The 22,089-nt window shown below is 35.8% G+C and overlaps 1 protein-coding gene across 2 annotated transcripts; it reads right to left on the bottom strand.

Moving 5' to 3' along the window:
• Positions 1–323: 323 nt before the first annotated feature.
• Positions 324–21,523, bottom strand: LOC121418780 (glutathione-specific gamma-glutamylcyclotransferase 1-like). 2 transcript variants are annotated; one of them, XM_041612883.1, is made up of 4 exons: positions 21,230–21,523; positions 9,418–9,658; positions 7,941–7,976; positions 324–4,503 (listed from the first exon to the last, which is right to left on the bottom strand). In XM_041612883.1, the coding sequence occupies exons 2-4, from the start codon at positions 9,616–9,618 to the stop codon at positions 3,988–3,990; spliced, it is 753 nt and encodes a 250-aa protein (XP_041468817.1). In that variant the 5' UTR covers positions 9,619–9,658; positions 21,230–21,523; the 3' UTR covers positions 324–3,987. The 2 variants fall into 2 exon arrangements, with proteins under 2 accessions (XP_041468817.1, XP_041468816.1); XM_041612882.1 differs by lacking the exon at positions 21,230–21,523 and having other exon boundaries at positions 9,418–9,871.
• Between the last annotated feature and the right edge of the window lie 566 nt (positions 21,524–22,089).

Below are 22,089 nucleotides of genomic sequence, written 5' to 3' on the forward strand. Positions count from 1 at the left end.
TTTTTCAGCGTAGATTTCAAAATTTCACAAAGTCCAGTTAATGTAACTGTACCAGATCTAGATCATCGATGATATACTTGCAGTTAAGCCTTGTTTTACAGACTTTCTCATGAAATCAGTGTTAACTGCAACTACTGGAATTTCTCTTTAAGAACATTGATTTAAAAGTAATCAAGTGTATTACAAATTCACAGGCACAACTTTCAGTCAAATCTATATATTATATTTTATTTATACAATAAAATGATTCTCTCTGTTGTAGGCCTATATACAATAATGCCACACATTCCAACTTATTGAGCGAACATATTTCTTCAGTGATATTCAATGTCAACATAATCGGATGTCGAATTTAGAGTAAGCATTCAGCTATCTAACTGTCAACATAGAAATTTTCTAAAGTCACTTTAAAAAACATACATTGTGATGTGTCTATATAGATTACATCGCATTGACCAAAATTGAACGAATCACAAATTTAAATGAAAAAGGAAGCCCACTAATATTACAAAGTGACTCAAAAATTGTGGTATGTGGTATAAACATTTCAGTCCAAATTTATGAATCTGTAGTAGTGTTTTCATATCAATTTTTGCAGACAATTTACAACAATCATTTATCAAAAGATATTCTTGTATTTTCTCCCTTTCTTCAGCAAAGTTCTCTGATATCTTGTTTACACCATTCAGGGTTGGCCTAGTATGACTGTACGGCAAGACCTTTATTTCAGAGTGTAATGCCTGTATATATTATATATATGTACATTAGGAAATTACTTTCCTATACATGGCAGTGTTAAAATAAGAAGGGCTTTCTACTTTTTCATAACCCTTGAATCAAACTTAAATAGGGTTTAAGGTCCATATTATGCAGGTTTTCGATTGACTGCAAACACAATTATGTGTATTCGACAATAATCAGGATTGGTTTATTTTGCAATGTGTGCCAACATGTACATACTTAGGCCATGGCCAGTGACATGAACAGTTATATGTGTTGAAAATTCACATGCAGAAATTTATTTTGTTCTTCTAGAAACAAAAATCAATGATAATACTGAAACTTTTTGTCCTCTTATGTTGTTTCTGAGATAATCCTGCTTCATATGATTTCCACCTGATAAAATATTCATTATTGAGCTAGAATTTGTAAAATAATACTAATTCATAACTTGCTGTTAATAGAAAAAAAGGAATTAAAGAAAAATGGTACAGTTTATAAAGCATGAAACAACACACACACACATATATGTTGGAGTTGAGCACATGCGTAGGCCTCATTTTGAAGAGCACTGGGTGCACCTTTATATGATCAAGAGTTGATCTTACTACCTGAAGTTTTTATTTGATTTCTAATGAATAAAGCTATATGAGAGTACAACTGAAGGCTTATGAACAAAAAAAAATGTGTGTATACCTTTGACTTGACCTTTCTTGGATATCTTTACTAGCTTTTCCATAAGTTTTCTTAAAAGAATATCTCTACATCTGCATTCTTTATCTACATTGACTATATATGGTTGGTGTAAAGCTATTCCTACATTACCTGTTGTGCATGCTTGTCACCCTGCAAATGCATTTACTAATGTTAGTGAATATATTTTTCTATAATATACATATAACTATTACAAATGCTGAAGAAGTGTCCATTGAATTAAAAAATAAATTGAAATAGGAAGTAATGATACAAAGCAATTTTATCTGATGTTCAAGTTTATAGCACCATTCTTAAATATCCACACGATCAGTATCACAACATATATTGCCAAGTTTAATACATGTTTCCTGGTATATTGTTCACACACAGGATTGATTAGAATTATAGTTTGGAATGCCACATCAATTATAATCAGAAGCATTAAAAAATAAGGACAACATATATCTTATAAAATCACTTGACAGTTGATAAGCAAAGAAATAATAAAGAGATGTACATGAAGTTAAAAGATAGCATAGTCTTCCAAACTGTATTAGCCATTTATTCATCGCTTCATAAGACTACTCGCCATTCAATTCTTTTGCATGAGTGAACCATTTGTAACTTCTGTCCTGGTTCATAACAACTAGTGATAACAATAAATGTCCTTTCCAAAAATAAAAACTCCTTTATCTCAACATATAGATAAAATAGAGAAATCAATTTTTGTTGGTACACAGATTTAGTCATATTCTTTCCAATAGATGCAAATAAAGAAAAAAATCAAATTGTGGTAATTCTCTTGTTAGCGAGATTTACAATTATATTGGTGGCGCCATTCAAAATATAATTTATACATGGTAAAATATGATATTCAAAAAATATATTTTATCTTTGTTGTAATACTGTGCCTGTTATCTATCTAGGGATCCAAACTAAGATTTGTATTCTGTAAAAAAATCCATCTGAACCATAAGGCTTCATTTCAATCGAAAAGGGTTTGCTAATCTAGTGTAGTCTATATTTCGTTCAAGAGGACCTAATAACCTACTAAACTAAACACATTGACTACTACACAGTTGAAGTATATGTTTAAAACAAATGATTTTAAAATCCTGTATTCCTACAATACTATCTATTTTGATTAATTGCTCATTGCTTTGTGGAGAGGTTATGGCAAGAAGCCAAGAATGAACTTGTTTTAAAAGAGAACTTCATAAAAAAAATTGAACAATGTAAGTAAGTTGGCCTATTAGACTGTAATTAAAGTTACAGTCTGAAATAAAGTGTAGAAGCTGGGCTTGAGCTTGTGTTCAGAAGGATTAAAGGTATCTCAGCCAAAAAAAATATATGGTTCGACACTTTGACTTTTGAGACTTGAGGTCTGTATGACTTATCTTTCCGCATTATCATAAAACTGTTAAGATTGTGGTCATCAAGCATAATAACAATGTCTGTATTCAAATACCATGATTGCGATGTACCATACATGGCCTACATAGCTCTATTTCTCATTGATAACATTAGTGTCTTGTCCATGACTTTCACTTATTCAACGCTACAAGTGAAAAATAATCACTTATAAGACACATCATACTGCTCCTGTCATAGTCCTTTTTTTTGTAAAGACAGAAAGAGAGCAGTTGTCAAAAGGTTGACAATATAAAATGTTTTGATTAAAATTGATACTTGTGTAGACATAGCATAATATCATCATGATTTCTTTGGTGTTATATGAAGCTAAGATTTGCACTCTCCTGCATTGGTTATTAAAGAATTACTGTAGTTGGAACCTGCAGTCCCATTGCACGAATAGTTGCTTTTAAAAGCAAAACAAACCAACAAAAAACATCAAATGCAAGTTCCAGATGCATGATTCTGATTGGTTGAAAAGTCTAGTGACATTTGGTGGGGGGGGGGGCTGTTTGATTACAATTTTACCTGCATTCTGACCTCTCTGTGGATAAATGAAGTGATATAAATGCCATATTAATTAGTTAATTCAAAACTATTGGAACATATTATGTAAACTAGTAATGGGTTTATAGAATATAATTGTTGAATTTCATCAGTGGGTATTCACACACCTGCCTTTTCCTCAACTTCCATCCAGGAGACTTGAGTGATGATTCATGAAAAGGTTCCAACTAAAGTAGGACTTGAAGTCATGTTTAAGTGGCAACGCACACATGATATTTAACGTGTAAAGCTAATTGTTGACTACATAGTAGCGCATGTCCCCTGAGCATAATCTGACCATTCGGGTAATGCGTAACAAACAGTACTACGTACTTAACTATACTATGAATTGACAAGCAACTTCAAGTCACCATTATTTCTCTGTGAAACACCCCCTGGAATTGCACTAGAAACCCTGAAAATCCAAATACCTATTTCTTTTTTTATACCAGCTATGACTTACTGGGCAAGACAGAGCATATGATTTATAAATAGAATATATTTTGAAACGACAGTAAGGCTCTCATATTTTTTTTCTCATATATTTCTCTCTTTTAATAGATATCTATGATTTCAACTCACAGCTGATACAAAGATAAAGTACAAGATTCATTAATTAACACTTTGGTCCAAGACACTGAGGTAACACTTGTGATAATACTGCAGTTGGTCCGACCTTCTGGTCCTAGAAGCAATCACCTTAGAACCTTTATGGCCTATACTGGTCTTTGAGATACTGCTCTTCGATGAACATTTGCAGTTTAGAAACTTCTGTGTAAGCTTCTCGAGTTCAAATAAGTACCTATCCTTGGCATCGGGCACTGTCTTATGCATGAAATCAACAAGGCGGAACAAGTATTCGGCGTTGTGTCCAGTTCTGCCCCAGGAAGATGCGACAATCCTTGCTGCGGCCTCGACGGAGTCTGGTCCAACGAAGAGCTCGTTGTCGGGTGTGGCTCGGAACGCGATGGCTTGCACCGTGGATTGGTCCTTGTCACCGACGATGTTGAAGGTAACTTGTTGGACCTGATAACAGCCTAGAAGACACTCCCGCATGTTAAGATGTAGGAATGCTTTGGTGATCTGCTCACTTCCTTCTAACTTGAACACCACACCCCAGGCTTGACCCTGCAAATATAGAAGAAAAAAGGTAAAAACATTCTTTAAACATTGTTATTTATGCTTAAATAATTCCCATGTTTCAGTACACATCAATGTTTCATACCAATGGATTGTGAATTCCCAGTTTAAAGCATATGATTAAAAGTTATTGTTTCATATACATAGACATTTCTAGTTGCAATCGTTAATTAAAAAAACTCTTCATTAAGATTGCTAGGAAATGAATAATGAAATATATTTCATCTTAATAGAAGATGCTATAAATTAGATGAAATGATAGATATAGTTTTAATTAACTTTCAATAACATTTTGTTAAATGCTTGAATTGTAAATATTGAACATGTTCACTAGTATTTTGTCAATATCCATTGACAATGTATTTTGTATGAATGTCTTTTTATCATGAATCAGACTCTGATTTTGAAGTTTTAGAATACACATAAGACCATGTAGTTTTCTTTGAATTACATGTTAAGAAAGTCTCATACTGTACAATTGTGTTTAATTAGATATGTAGTTTGTGAATTTATGTTTATTTGTTAAATTCATGATACAAAACAAATCCTTTTCCCATTCAACATGTTTTGGAAAACACTGCTTGTGCCAATAGTATTGTGAAATTCAAGAATTTAATACAAAATAACAATCAAAATCAGAGTATTCCTTTAGAAAAAAAAATCCATAGTTCAGGTTGTCACCTCCATACTGTGAATGCCAAACATAATGATGCAATGTTATTATATAGCATCATGAATATAATTTGAACATTCTTGTAGTGGTAGAAGTATGTTTACAACTACATTATGTTTACCAAGGACCAGTTCTTTTCTAACGTCAGAGTGCAGTGTGGATAGGTACATATGAAAAGCCCATTAAGGGCTTTTACACCCATCCACTAAAATAAAATACTTGTAAACTATCAGCGCTTGTGAATAGAAGGTATGTTTTAGTGAGTGGATGCATCATGTAAAAATACCAAAGTATAAACTATATTATGTAAACCTCATCCTCAGCAGAGGACAGTGGAAAAAAGACGAATGTTATATACAGAATGCCAGATGTGACATACCTTAATAATTCAAGCTATTGGTCACATCTGTTTCACTGATGACATTATTTAGTATCAAGGTGTGGAGCATTAATTATTACTTAATTGAATAGAAATCTTGAAGGATTTTCGTAAGATGCAAAGGCCTACAGACAGTAAAAACTCTAATGCATTGCTTATGATGTATTCTGTAACATGATTGCTTGTCCATAGAAAGTGGGCACTTTCTCTCATAATTCACACCTTATTAAATAGTATTTTTTTTCATTCTTTTAACATCATTATTGTTATCTATTCTGCAAACATGTTTCACATTTATGGCACCAACTGAAGGTCTGTGTGACAATCTTTTATTTGTGCAAATGATCAAATTCCTTGGTGTAAGAAATGAATATTTGAATGTTGGAAAGCATGTTAAGTAAAAGATGCAACCTTGCATTGTCTTCTGCTTGTCCTTCATTATCACTCTGACTCCACTCCATGTTTTCCGGAGTGAAGACTGAGAATAATAAACGGATGTCACCAAGGAAACCCAACCCAGGCGTATGCTATCCTTGCTGTATTCAATGAAGACGACATGTTTTCATTCCATTCATCACTATATGTTTTCCTTACATGTACTCCCTATTGTCATGTCATCATTTCCAACGTCCTTCAGATGACTTTCACAAAGTGGTGTCATTATCATTATCTTTCAAAACATCTATCACCACACACACAATGCATGGCTTATATTCAAATAATATTCATCTAAACCATTATCTCTCCACCTATTTGATGTTGAAATGCAGGAAACCATGATCATTGTCACTCCCGCAATTTCAACCTTGGAATATTTGTTCTGCCAGCCCATCTTATCTCTTTTTTCCTAGCCCATGAATCTATCATTAAAAAAAATTGTTACATGCTAAATTTCATGTCTAAAATGCAAAATTTGCACAAATTTTCTCCAAATGTTTGTCCTCATCCTAGTTTTAGTGAAAGTCAAACAAAGGATAGCTAGACTGATGTCAAACAGTGGTAGGCCTATCTGCATGTATATGAAAGTGATTTTGATAGATGCACGTCTTGTATGCCGGTGTGATCAGTTTTCATCTGGCAGTACTCTCGAACAAGGATTGCCTTGTGATATCTTTCTCATGTTATCCTGAATTTCACTATTTTCTAATAATTTCCAACTACAGTTTTCCAATCAGTTTGGATTACTCCCTCCAAGGGGTGTTTTGATATTGTCATTATTTTGTCACTTGTCAGTCTGTAATTCTTCTGTCTACCTTGAATCAAATACCAGTACCAATCAAAATGGAATGCAAAAAGGCTGGCTAGTCTACATTCAGACCCGATATGGTACATCACACGACATCACAATCAGCCATATTAGCTTCATGCTATTACTGCCCTAGCATCATTTACTTACGCACATTACTTTCTAGGCCATTGCAATAAATAACCATTCCTATATCATTATCCCATGCAGGCCCTTAATTCTATAGGCCTATCTGACCTATAACTTCAGTATTGTAAAGTCATCACCAGTGGTCATTTGTAAAGGTCAAATGCTGAAAAAATTTTGCCCATCACTTAATGCTTAGAGAGTATATCCTTTCTCCTTATATTTTCCACTGATCATATCATACCATATTATGATATTAGCTGACCAATAATGGACCCATTGCCTCGATGACGTTTCATAAACAGTGTGTTAAGAATATTAAAGATTTAAAATAAAGATTTCTTGTTATTTTAGGGTACTTAATAGCTTTTTGGAATGAATTTGCAAATGAAACGGGTTTGGCAGTATATTGAGAGTGTGTGTATTTTAATGAAAGTTGAGTAGATTCAGCTTTTTAGCTAGTCTGATGACGCAATGCAACTCGATCAATAACATCAGTCACTGTTTCACTTACATGTATGGTAGGTCAGAATCTTTTTAATTTAAAACTGGTAGTCTTCTCTGAATGTGAATACTCAGAAACATTCAAGGTGTAACCAATATCTGAATATATTAGCTGATCAATATTAATGTCTTGATAATTTGAGAGAGTTTTCATAGTTCACAGCCAATTCATTCTCATTAACTATTGGGAATTCTATTTTACTTTCACAACTTTTTACTATTGGTATTCCACTTTCAAAAAAATTGGTAGATCATGTATCTAATCTTACTTTAAGTACTGTGTTCAACTGTTCATTAGGTTCTCTCTTTTGTGTTTGTTTTTTTAGATGATAAACAATGCATCCTGACAATGTATTGAGTGCATACTGAAAATGTATTGAGTATCCTTCGACATTTTCATTCATGCAAAGAGTAATCAATATGAGTGGTGATTGTTCCTAGTGTATTGAGAATATTGGAAAACTTTGCTGAGGTCTTCTTTCAAGGAAAAGGCTTACCTCTTTCTGCTCAACCATTGTCGCTACTCTCCCAGGCTGTATAACAAAAGAACAGAAAAAATAAAAATAATGAATATCTACATTTGTTACAGCAAAAATGAATAATAAGTATGTACTACATTGTAAACATCAGAAATGTACAAGGTATGTTATGTGTTTCAGGCACTGCTCTGCCTTGCTAGATTGATCCAATATAGGCAAATGTATACAGCTTCTTTCTGGAAATTACATGACATTAATGATAATCAAGTTATATTGATAATGAATTATATTCATACTCATATTCTTTTATAATTTTCCTACTGTTTTGCAGCACTGCAATTTCACAGTTATTCTTTATCCATAACATGACAGTCATCACATTGTGAGCCATAGCAAGACAATTAAACAATGATCCTGACATGTTTTGTTTCACTCGGTTAATGGTCATTATCAGAAATGATATAGAAACAAGTCATTGATATCATTCCAGCCATTTAATCCTTTAGAGGAAGTCAAGATTATGCTATTAGTTCCACTCTTTGGAAAAAAATAGTCTGAATGACTCACAATGTTCTAACTTCTTTCTCTGGTTACTCTGAGATATCTTCCATTGTAATACTTTTTTTCTTCCATGATGTCATCGTCTTGAATATGACATTCTTTCCCAATGATGGTGTCTAAAAACCACAATTCTGAGGTTTTCAGAGGAACAGCATAGGATCAATGTGGGTTCATGAGGCATGCAGGATTTCATTCACCCAAACTATTACTCACAGGCCTACAGTTCGAGTGTATGTGGACTGCACTGACTGAGTCTCAGGAATCCACCAGAGCGTAGTGGAATAGCCATTATTTTACAGGAATAAAGGAAGCAATCACCCCCCCCCCCCTCCCTGATTTTTTTTTTTGGGGGGAGGGAAACAACATATCAATTTGCCCCTCCAATATACATTCTGAAAACTTGAAAATCTATGATATATAATGCAAATACTGTATACATGTTTTAAAACCCATCAGAAAGCACTACAAAACCATTTACCTTGGCATGAAAATACTCGTGAACATATATAAAGTTGTTAATAATTGTTTGAAACATGGATGGACGACTCACCCTGCATGCCCTGGCCATGACTGTACAAAATGTAATATTAAAAATATTTGGTCCAAGGCTTGAGTTGCATCTTAAATTGAACTTTCTCAATTGTAGTATAGTTGTATCATTCTTTGACATTAGGGAGATAGAAACATACTAGTATTCTGGTATTGTTCATTGTTTTTATTCATTTTAATAGTAGATCTGCAGCCTTAATCAGACTGATTTGACATATATTGGAGTGGAATAAACGTCACAGACTTTGATTAATATGTTGTTTGATTAAAAGGAAAGTGTTTGAAATGTCTCTGAGACTTGACATTTTTTAGTTTCTACCATGACTGCTCCGTACCATATGGAAATCTGCAAGAAACCAATGAAAAACAACTTGAAAATACATACCTTATCTGGTGTACCTCGATGTGATATACTGCCTTGCCAGAACCTAGTCACATAACCTTTGACGTAGCCAATCTTTTTCTCCGTGTATTCAAAGTTGGGATGCCATATCAGGGAGCCATAGCCGAAGATCCAGACACAATCTTTAGCCATCATCTCCTCCGCTGATACATTATTGTCACTATCACTTGTCTGCGGTGCCATGTTGACGTCCGAATCCCAGCAAATTCTCCCCCAAAATGGCCTGAAATGGGAGATCAGATTATGGTTATTAATACCTAGAACTGATGATAAAAATATGTTGTCCTTTACTTCGGGAATAGGAAGGATGTTACCGCCTTGTATTGAATGCTGCAGTATGTTGTCTGTTGGGCTGATCAATTTTACTCTTGTGTTTGTTGTCATTCGCAAAGGCATGCGGCCGCTCACTCGTGCTTGACACATTCGCCGGTTTGTTTATCATGAATAATGCATACTATTCTATTGTGACGTACCCTACAGCCAATGGTGCGCAATGTCATATGGACGCTCGTTGTGTTGTTTATGAAACGCGTGCGCTGATTGGCCTTTTATCGGAAGGCTATATATAGCTAGCGCTCGGTATGATGCAATCTTGCTCGTGTACGTAAATCTGATGCAAGCAATTCTCAGTAGTAAGCCTACGCAATTTTATTTGGTTTCAAGCGGAAATAAACATCGTCAATAAGACATTCACGATTGAAGAATTCGATTCTCCCGGATTCCATTACTGTTGATGCATGGAGACGAACGACGCACTTACTAAGTTGGCGTATAATCGGATAATGTGGCCGAGTGGTATAAGAATGCTGCAACTCGAAGGACTGGGGTTCGAATCCTCAGACATTTTTTTTCCCTTTGCACTCTCAACAAATCTTTGTTATTATTATTTGACATGATTATACGTGTGGGGTCACAACCCTTTATTGTCATAAGTCACATAATTATGGAATGTTTATCAAGCCCCTCTCACGATTCATTGACACTAGTAACAGAATGTACAAATAAATATGAACCGGTCATGAATTATTGGTCTTTTTACTAATATCAAAAATTGGTTTGTGTGCCAATACCTAATCGACTGTGAAGCATGAGGGTTCGTGTCAACATAGCCCAATGTCCTATGGTCTCGTCCAAGTTAAGCAAGATCAATGACAACTGTTACTGTCGATAATTTCAAGAATGTCCAGTGCTCGTTAGTCGTGTTGGAGAGAAAGAAAGCAAGGGGTCCTAATGAACTTTTGACTCCAGTTATTATTATCCCTCCTCGGAGGCGCTGATAATGAGGACATGACCCTATCGCGTGCCTCCGTTTATATAGCATCTGTATTCGACTGGGAGTCGTGGGAACACCCCCCCCCCATAAAAATCTTGAATTTATATAGGCCTACGTGAAATTAAATCATGACAATATTTGATACTGGTTTATTTTAATTATTAAAACATTGAAAGACCATTTCAGTTGGGATTTTTTTTTAATCGACTCCATTACCCCATTTAATATAAAATTAGTTAATATGTAATAATCATTGGACATTACCAAAGATATAAAAGCACTTCATTAGAAGTATTTCCCCCGATACTATTTTCTCACCGTCTTTCTCTTTCTCTCCCTTTATTATGTCGTGCTTGTGACGTAATTACGAACTGAAACTGACTGCGTTGCAGTCCTATAATGAAACTAAACCTTATTTAATGTGGCGAAATATAATTAAACTTATTTACTCGCTTATAGGCAGATGCCATTATAGTTTTTATTACTCAAAACTAAGTTTTCAACCCGGGGTTTTCAAAAGTAGCTGACGTAAAATATCATGTTAGTCCTATTTTGAATGTGAATATATTTATTTGATGAATATGTAATCGTGATAACAAGATAATGTGATATCATGCATAGCCCATCAATCTATTTTGGTAGGCTTCTCCGTATCCATGAATAAGAGATTACACCATTTTCTTTGTTGATTGACTTGATGGGGTTAATGTTTCCTTTTTCCTGGAAATTAAATGAATTGTTGATCCCTGACTTTAAATATTACTTTATTCTGGCATTGAGTCAGATTATCTTAGCTTATATTGTTGAGCCGACGGCTCTTTTTTTTTAGCAACAGAAAATTCTATTGAGAATGTATAGTTTACTATAGTTAAAGATTCATAATTTCAAGGTGGGGGTGGGTTTTTTTTCAAAGTTCGACGAATAAAGAAAAGATGATAAACAAATTCAGGGTGACATTTTCCGCAAGAAAAATGTTGAAATGCCCCCCCCCAAAAAAAAAAAAAAAAAAAAACGTAATCACCACTTACGAGGTAAACTTCCCGTGTTTCTGATGGTGACACCCATTACAGGGTAGCATTTTCCGTTTTCCCGCCCAAAATGAGAAGTATATAAAAAGAATTAAGAGTAAAAAAATATTAGAAATATTGGATATGCAAAGAACAAAGCCCTTTGGTTTGCGCGCCCCTATATAGACCCGCCCAGGAATACCCATTCAATAAGTGATAGCATAGAGCTATGGTGATAGTAACACAAATGAATAAAACCTATGCAGATTGATATTCAGTTCACAAGCTACAAACACTCTCCTTGTGGTGATTTATCCTGTCTTGAAACAAGCTCGCTCTTCAAAATATACTGTTATTATTATTCACAGGATTTACCTCCTTCAAGACCATTCATTATTCATAATGGCACAAAATGAATAATTAGTCATTTTCTCATTAAAAAGAGGCTCGGTTTGTCATCATACAGATTCATAGTAGTGATTAAAACAAGAAAACGGTTTTTAATGATGATACTTTGAATATAAAAACATCATTGTATTTTCAAGTAAAAATTATGAATAGAGATTTTATTTTGATTATTAATAAAATCTCTTTCGAATAAATGTCATAGCTTTTGTTGAATTTTATTTTATAGAAGTCATTTGGAATTCTAGCCGTTAACATTCATTGTGGCCTACAGAGCTGAGAGCTGTTTATATCTTATTTGAAAAAAAAAAACAATGATGACTGGCCAATTTCATATTTGACAAACAGTATTGAAAGCTGAATCGCTCCATATATACAAGACACATAACATTTCTCTCTTTCATTTGCTCTTCCCCCCCCCCCCCTTATCTCTTTGCAGGGCTTAAACATCATGGGCATGGAGAAGTAAAAAATTGATATTTGGAATCCCATACCTGTTCGGAGTCACCACCATGTAAGTCTATATATCACCCCCCCCCCCCAACATCAATCAAGAATTCGGTAGATTATTTGGTGTGTGCGACCATTTTCCTCTTATGGCATTTAATCGTTGTTTGAAAACAAAAGAAGAGCAACATAGATTCATGCAAATAAAGTCCTACTTCATTATGCTAACCAATATTGCGTTCGAAGTCAAAATGTCATTGAACTTGATGCAACCCCTGTCCAGCCGTCTAAGGTCATCAATCAAATTGCATGACCGTGATTATAATGACCCTTCTCTTATCTCTCCTCTCTTTCTTTTTCTCTGTCCGTCTCTCTCCCCATCTCACCCATTTCTGTCTTCCTCTTTTTCTATGTGCATGCCTCTGTCTACACACTGTTAAAAAAATGATTTTACAGAAGAAAAAAAAGAAGATTTTGCAAAAAGCAATAACAGAATCATTCTATAAATTAAAAAAACCGGAATTTTTCTGCAATTTAACAGAACAGTTCTGTTTAAAAAGGGGAAAAGGGTCTTTTATTAAAGGAAATTTGTAAGGTTCCTGACACCAAATACCAATTTCCTGTAAGATTACGCTATTTGGTAAGATTACAGGTGTTCACGAGACTCTACTGCAGGAAAATCTTTTATTTTAAGGATAAATTTTCTAACAGTGCACCCCATCTTCTTCTGCCTGCCTTCATCTTTTACCTTTTATCTTCCTCTCCCCTCTTAAAGTTTCTTCTTCTCTGTTCTCACCCCGTCAGTACCCCCATTTTCTTTTATAATATCTTGTTTTATAACTATATTGAACCATAAAAGTATTGTTTCGTCGTAAAATGAAATAATAAAATGAAATAAAAATTGTCTATATGAGTATTATAAGACAGTCTTGATTTTGTATCAATGCCTTCAGATGAATGTTGTTCATTGTCAGTTTTGTGATAAAAAAAATCAGCTCTTTTCTTTTCATCCTCCTCTCACTCTCTCGCTATCATCAATTAGCATCATCATCAGATAGAGTAAGCAACAACAGTAGTAGTAGTATTATAGTGGTAGTAGTGATGGTGGTGGTGGTGGTGGTAGTAGTAGTAGAAGTAGTAGTAGTAGTAGTAGTAGTAGTAGTAGTAGTAGGAGCAGTAGCTATTATCATTGTCAGTTTACATACTTTTGTTTGTGGTATTCCCTCCTTTTTTGGCATGGCTTATTTTAATGTGGAGCGTTGTGGCCCAGTGGATTAGTGTTCTGACTTTAAAACAGAGGGTCGTGGGTTCGAATCCCAGCCATGGCGTAATTTCCTTCAGCAAGAAAATATTCACAATGTGCTGCACTCAACCCAGGTGAGGTTAATGGGTACCCGGCAGGATTAATTCCTTGAATGCACGAGCGCTGAAAGGCAGCTCGAGCTAAAGCCGGGGTAGTAATAATAACAACGCGCCTCGGAATAGAATATTTCTAGATAGATGGCGCTACATAAATGCCTATTATTATCATTATCATTAATATTATTATTATTAATGCTATACGACAAAATATTAATGCTTGGTTAACAATGTACCGTTCAAATTCTAGACATACTCATCTTTGAATACATAAAAATTAGTCACGTTTGATGTTTCAGATGGTAGATAATAGATAATCGTGCGTCCTAGGCGCCGACCAAAGAAAAAGGTTGTAAAAGGTTGATGCCCCGTTGAAAATATCTACGAAGACTTATCAAATCCAGTTCACAATTATATCGAATCACTGGTTTAATACGAGGAAAATTGGAACCTAGCTGGTTGTGGATCACCTCTAGCGTGAAAGATTGAAGATTAATCTTGTTGTAAGCCGCCACATCTGATGTCCATGTGCCGATCTCGATCGGGGGACTGTGAAAACACACCCGCTAGCTCCCAACTTTTAATTAACCCCAATTCTTTTATCGGCACGCAATAATTAGAGTTTAAATAGCAAGAGGCCAAGTTTAGAGCACACCATGGTTTGGCTTTCGGCTACTCCGGGGGTCTGTATCTCACGTAAGAACCCCTTAAATGTCAGGAGAAACTGAGTAGGATAGGGAGAGGAGAATGGGTGAGTAACCGAGTTAATTATTAGCTCAGCTTTGCGCAGGGTGCCTAATTTTCGGCGTTGCGATGACATGTGCAGAGGAACAGGGGTTAGCATCTTGTTCGTGTTATCGAGATGCGAAGGTTACGATGTGAGTGGAAATGGTGGTTACCAGTGATAGTTGTGGTTGCGATGTTGATGGTGGCGGTAGTAGTGGTAGTAGCTTGTATGGTGGCAGTGAATGATGACGATGCTGGGATTTGTCTTGTCTGGGAATGGTGAGAGTGATGGTGTTGATGTTGACAGTGGTGTTAGTGATGTTGAAAAGGTTGTTGTTGTCGGTGGTGGGAGTGGCGATGGTGGTATAGGTGGTAGAGTGGAATTATCAGTGGTCCGGGGAAAGAAAAACCGGGCTATGATGTTGATGAATGAGTATATGTAGCTGTTTTGCTAGTGTCCTGATGCTCTATGACATTTTCACACCAGCATCAATGTCATCTTCCTCAAAATTATTCCCTATCGTGTCATTCAGAAAAAAAACTTGTCTCGCGAAATTGATTGATTTTGACATTGGAAACCCCTAGCATGTGTGTTCAGTCTTCAATGTTTTAATCGACCTAGATCAGCTGAATTCATATACAGCGAGAAGGCTGGTTCTTATCACCCGTATCTCACCCGCTGGTCGACTGGTCTTCAAAACTGTCCATCATCACTGCTTGCATAGGGGTTCACCCGACGGTCAATATGAATTATTAGCTTGTCATTCATTTATTATGAACGTCATTTATGATCCTACCTACCCCCCCCCCCTCCACACACACACAACACACATAGGCCTACCCATTAACAACATGCCGTATTCAAGTAAAATGTAAAAAAAAACACACACACAATAAAATACAAACAAAATATTAATGATATTCATTTGTGCCTACACACAGTAATTGTACTTTAATCGAATCTCAATGAAAATAGTTATCAATCTCGTTTTTTTCTTCCCAATCACCATGCATATCATACGAAATTTGATATCGCCATCTTAAGCCAACCAACTATAGCAAAATTGATCGTTAACATGCAAGGTCATATATCCCGTCAAAAATTAATTCTATTATTGTAGGATCACGACATTCATTTGCTTATTTTGTTATTAACGTCATTTCATTCGTTCAATTTTTATTGTATGTGGGTAGTATGATTTTATTTCAAACTTATGTAGATTATTGAAATTTATTTTTAGCCTGCTGTCTATAGAAGATGTGAACGTATTCATCGATACGATCCTTTGAGAATGCCTTAATGACGGGATTGGAGATGAGGTGGGTGATGTGAAAGACAAACCAGTCTTTCCTGGGTTTTCAAAATACATTTCTATTATGATGTGTAAATCTGTGTTCACCTCCATTGCTTTGCAATCATAATCTGATAATGGTAAATAGTATACCGTTCCAATCTGTTTCCTCTTTTACAATGAGTGAATCTGTCTGCCTCTTCATTTCTCTCTCCCACTCACTCCGTCCTTCTCTTTATCTCTCTCTTTACTTCACTGTTACACCGTTCACTCATTTCTCGTTCATTCATCATCCCTCTTCACTCCGCTCATGTTTGACCAGCGGTCTCTGTTCATTGCTCTCGAGGCCTTTAGCGCTCATCGTCATTACCATCATCGTCGTCGTCACCCCTCGCCGATGGCCAAGCAAGAAAGCCAACTTTCACTTGAATGAAAAATCTGCTCACCATGTGAATGAAATCTTGCGTCCTCTGACGTCACAATCGCTCCACACTTACGTCACCCTAGACTACAAATCCACACTCCGCTTACAATCACTTCATCAATATCTGATAGGCTTTGATCCGAACGTGAGATGAAATGACAGTTACATCACTTTTAATCAACATTTCTTTTGCAAATGTTCTGTCGCGCCTTTCGTCCTCTATGACGTCTCCGAAATATTAATTAAACTGGTATTTTTCTCGTGGAAAGGAGACTGCAACTTGAGGTTACTACTTAAGTTCCAAGGCCACTGTTACTACGACATGTAAAGGATGTTTTGCATGGTCAATGAGGCCATACAAAACCTTGATAGCCTAATTCGTAGAAGGATTAAAGGCGTGCAGAGAATAACACAATCGGTTCATAACACAGTCACGTATACAGTATCAGAAACAATTTTATTTCTCTCTTGAATTATGGATGGGTGATCGGTTTCAGAGGAGTACTGTAGTAAAATACTCGCTATGATTTATTGCAAATTACAATTGTGATACATTTTATAAAAATCACATTTTATTCCATATAGGGGAAGGCGGGGTAAGTTGAGCATAGGGGCAAGTTGAGCCACCAGCCCCAGGCCAATAATGAATGAGTCAGACATTGTGGTGGTGTCATGTATTGATGACCCATAGCATAACCCCTAACCCCACCACATTGTTTCCAACTTTGAAACAAAAACTAGTTTTTTAGAGGGAAAAATATGAATTTCAGCCAAAAAAGTAAAAAAGAGTGTGAAATAGATAAGTGCTTTATAAACACACATGTCTTTAAATATAATAAAGACATGATAACAACATTATTAGTCCAGGTATGGATCTTCATTCTTGTCATAGTCTTTTATATCATGGATGCATAATAAAATAATGTGTGGATACAAAATTATCGCACTAAGTTCGGACTGGGGTAAGTTGAGCCAAACAGCATGGGGCAAGTTGAGCCATGGTAATTCCTATGGTAATGTATCTTAAAAAACAAACAAACCATAAAAATCGATTGAAATGCAGGCTGAAAGGAGCAAATTTTCATGACTGCTCTTTTCCTTTTACAGGATGTTAGTATTTATAGAGAATTAGCAAGTGAAAAGACTTTAAACAAAAAATTGACATGCTGGTTCTCCCCCATACATTTTGTACATAGTTTTTGTGGCTCAACTTACCCCAGAAGGTGGCTCAAACTTACCCCATATATGGGGCAAGTTGAGCCATTTGACATCGTTTTTTTCAAAGGTCACGATGACTTTCAGTGTGGGGATAGAAAGTTATATATAGGTGGAAAATATTTCAGAAGAATTAAATTTCAAGGCAAGGTACATATTTCGACAAGATTATTAATCATATCAATTCTAACATGCAAAAAGCAAAAACTGTCACAACTTACCCCGCCTTCCCCTACATGATAAAAGTGTGTATAATCCACATACTAACAGTCTAGTAACTGAATTAGCATTTCATTTCACCCGTTCAAATTGTCTTCGCCCATACTACACCCGTGGGAAAACGTTATCGCAACGATTTGATAAAAATTTAGAATTGTTCCGCAAATAGTAAAAGATTACGAGTTTCCATAAAACCTCAACAATTTTTTTTTGTGTGTGTGATTGCAAACATTATCTGGAATTGTTTTATCAGTACAAGTCACCACCTTACTCGTCTTGTTTACATCATACACGTGACCTTGGAAAGAGCAAAATGAAAAATTAATAATTGATGCAACCGGCACGAGTATGTTTTGACTGAATAATAATTTCCAACAAGAAAAATAATCAATATCGGTTTTACTCGTGCAGATATAAAACGACCTTGTTTTGAATTAAGGCAGGCTTCTCTCCTAAAGAAAATATTTAGGCCAATAATTTCTGATCGTGTTATAAGCTAATGAAGTCAACTTACAGATGAGTTGTCAGGACCAATCGATCAATCAATCAACTTTCGTGCCTGTCTACTTAAAATTTCTTTACTATCGTCACTCATTATAATATGGGACCCCGCGGTTATGTATTTTTGTAGATATTTTTTTTTCGTTGTGGATTGACATGATTTAAAAAAGAAGAATATAATTTTAGAATACCTTACAAATAGAACGGATCATACTTTTTTCAACCCAAAACACTGTCGACTAAAGTTTTCTATTTTTGAGCCTATTATTTTATCTTCTTTAATCAATCATCACTCTTTTACGTCTATTGGCCTGATCATGAAAATTTTCAATATCCTCAAGTTTGGACAGATGCCACATTATATGTTCTCCAAATTAGTCAGGTGGTGAAACAGTTTTATCTTAAAAGGGTATTTTCATTCTCTATTTCGAGTAATTTTATCTATTCATTCGATTACTAGTACAGTCATGATCATGCTAATTGCCAAAATTGGAATGTTGATTTTATGAATATTTTCCCCTTCACCATGTCCATATTTGTATATATTTTCACAATGTTATTTTATTCCTTCATAATCTTTTCATCACTATAGTATTTTAGATGTAGGACTAGACAACCAACAATTTTGAGGGTGCCAAGTTTTGAAGGTAACACACTAATTTAAAGAAAAAAAATCAAGCGAGCGATGCAGCGAGTAAATCTATTTTGTTTGAATTTGTTAAAAATTGGGAGTGTCAAACAGTCTAATATTAGGCAGATAATGATACTTGTTGAAAATAAAACTGATTTGACCCCCAAAATAGCATTTGTGATTACTTTTTTAAGCTGCAGCGTCTCGAATCGACAACGGCTTAAAAAGAAAGATGAACCAGTTTTGCAGCTTCTAAATTTAGCTGATCCCATAAGTTTCCTTTTCTTTATCCATGTCACAATGGGCCGCGGGTGTGAAAACACATTTTGTTGAGGTGTGAGCGAAATGTCGATTACTTGACTTGACGAAGACAGCTGTTTTGACGATGAAAATACCCCTACAATTGAGGGTAGCTCCTATTTGTGTGTTTCATTTTGTTTTTAATTGAAATATTTCGGGAATTTTTTATTTGTTGTAAAGGATTTTTGTTTAATTTGCAGTTCAGTTCGATATCCCGATTTTCAAAAAATAAATTAAGTGTAAAATAAAAAAAAACACATCCACTAGAACCTGTAACTATTTCATAATAAACATCCAGGGGTGGCGTCACGGAGGGGGGCGGTGGTTGGAGGGTGCTTGGTCATATATCGCTGGCAACGCTACAGTGTACAGAAAAATGTCAAAATTGCCCTGTTTCATGCACAAAATAGCAAGCGCCGTCGACGTCTTTTGGAAATGGGAATGCTTTTTCCAGCACCTTTTGCTAACAATTTCCATTTAGGATGGCCTTTTCTCATTCTTCATGCCATTTAGCTTTAATAATTTGAATATGCAGGTTACGCCATTTAAGATGCACTATTCATGTTTGTTCAGAAGACAATTATTTTTAAATCAGGCCGTAATAAGTGTTTTAGTGAGCCCCTTATAATTACCTGTTTCAGATGATAATAATTCTCTGACAGTGTGCACTATTCATGCTACTTTGGTGACTTTCGACACATTGTGTTACACCGTTTAGGCTTGCAAATTTCATGAATTTGGTTATGTAGATTTAGGGTGCAGTTCAGTGAGGAGCTGTCATGACAAGACTTTCACGTCACAAAATTAAGGTTAAAGGACATTTCAGGACAACAAACTGTGGCATCAACATGATAATGTCTAATCTCTCTCTATCTTTTTCTCCCTCTGACTTTCCTTCATCTTTTACTCTCCATTATCTTTCCATGATACACATCTTCAGTGTTCCTGTAGTACATTGACCACACGGATGCTTCTCGCGGTCACTCTAAGCACACTCAGATCCGTCTCCAGGAACCGCAAATTCGGAGCGGTCACCAAGTACTTGATGAGAACCCTTTCTCAAGGAACCGCTCCTTCGGGCAAGAATGAATCATCTACTCAACTCATCGAGCAAACCCTATGGCTGTGTCCTTCGTCTCTTCCTGCAACATCACATATCCTTTAGCAATCGGGCCACCACATCATCACTGGCTTCCATCTAAACGATTGTGTTCTCTTTTTGGCAAGTGTGTGGCGGTTAGCATTCTCCTTGTACTTTTTTGATAATTTCGACCACATTTTTTCCCGTTCGAACGTTGAAATGAATATTTATTTTATTAATCTCAGCTTCCTTTCTATTAAAAATCGACTGTTTTAGCCATGTAATTGCGTTCTCTGGTCTACCTGCCTCTATAAGAATGCAGCCCGTGTGCATTCAAAATAGATATAGTACAGTGAACTATCTTGTGTGATTGTGATTTTAAGCAATGTTTTGTATTACGCCCTAGCTGGAGTGTTTTTATTAGTTGTTGCCATTTGCCCGTATTCTGTAGCCAGGTTTAACTTATGACTCTGTGTTAACTCTGTGTAAAAATTATGGGGAGCCAAAAATTCACATTTTTTCTGTTTGTTGTTTATCTCTCAAGTTTACTATTTTGTTTCCTGTTGCTCTCGTAGTCACAATGAAGAAAAATACTTCAGTTATCTTTCCCAGACAAATATAAACAATTTTTGATGTGAACTGTTGGGGATTTGTGCCCCCACTGGCACTCTATGGTTAAACCACAACTTTAAACCAGTGTTTAATTTAAACCTGAGTTCAGAATACGGGCCATTATGTTTGCCTTTTACAGAGTTTGAATCCTTGCACTCTAAACCTACAGAAAAAAAGGGCTGTCGCTTTGCCTTGGGTTTGTTACAAGTTCAAGCAATGTTTAGTGTCTCGCATTACAGAAAGCAATGGCTGTGCATAAGAGGAAATAAAACAAATTGTAAGGTAACTAAAATCTTACTTACCCATTATTCCTTGTGCCATATCTTTATTGTATCTTCTCTGGTTGTTTAAGTTGTCTCCGTACTCCCTTATCAGGACACCTCGAGTGACGTGAATGAGTTATTCGGCGTTTTACCTCAGTCGAGGTTTGGCAGTCTCACATACCTTTTGGTGGTCACCCATTTTCTCTTCCTCATCCTGCATGTGAACAGATCCAAACGTCTTTTTTCTGTACATTCATTGTACAACCAGTCAAAGAAGGTTTTCGGAATGGTATTCGAAGATTGTGTCGAACACCGGACTGTCGATGTAAACATTGCGCCGAGATGCAACCCTCGGATCGAGAACCGCGCCGTGAATTGCAATGAAATGTTTCCCTCTATCGACGAACATCATACCATTCACTGTACGATTCTTCTTTTTTTACGTCACGTACGATACACCGGCCTCTGTGCTATCTATCCCTTTCTATTCAAGGCCATGGTATATCGTGACGGACACGAGTGCTTCAATCGTAATGCAATATGATTAGAGATGCCCAACCGTGTTTTCATTTTTCACCGATTGACAGATAGCTTTTATCTCCTCCCTCATCCATTCCCTCTTCTCATATGTAGACTTATATAGGAAAGTGATCGGGTCCCCTTCTTCTCTCCATCCTCCCCTCTCTGTTTCTCGGACCCCCTTCTCTCTATCTATCCTCCGTCTCATCTATTCATTTATAGTGCTATGTTCATCATATCGATATACATGAATTACTTCCGTTTTCGCTCCAGATTATCAGAGTGGAATAAATGACATCATACCTTTCAGTGACTTCCTGAAAAACGACGAGGAAACAATTCGATTTATCGCGATACTTTCCTATTCAATTTTCCCAATA

This window comes from Lytechinus variegatus, chromosome 7 (assembly GCF_018143015.1).
Source record: "Lytechinus variegatus isolate NC3 chromosome 7, Lvar_3.0, whole genome shotgun sequence".
Lineage (NCBI taxonomy): Eukaryota > Metazoa > Echinodermata > Echinoidea > Temnopleuroida > Toxopneustidae > Lytechinus > Lytechinus variegatus.

Bases quoted from the DNA above. Each gene is read 5' to 3' on its own strand.
- LOC121418780 (XM_041612882.1), bottom strand. From the start codon at position 9,858: ATGTGTCAAGCACGAGTGAGCGGCCGCATGCCTTTGCGAATGACAACA. The intron at 7,977-9,417 runs GTATGTATTTTC...TTTGTTATACAG, and splicing joins ATCGAGGTACACCAGATAAG to CCTGGGAGAGTAGCGACAAT. The intron at 4,504-7,940 runs GTAAGCCTTTTC...CTATATTTGCAG, and splicing joins CAATGGTTGAGCAGAAAGAG to GGTCAAGCCTGGGGTGTGGT.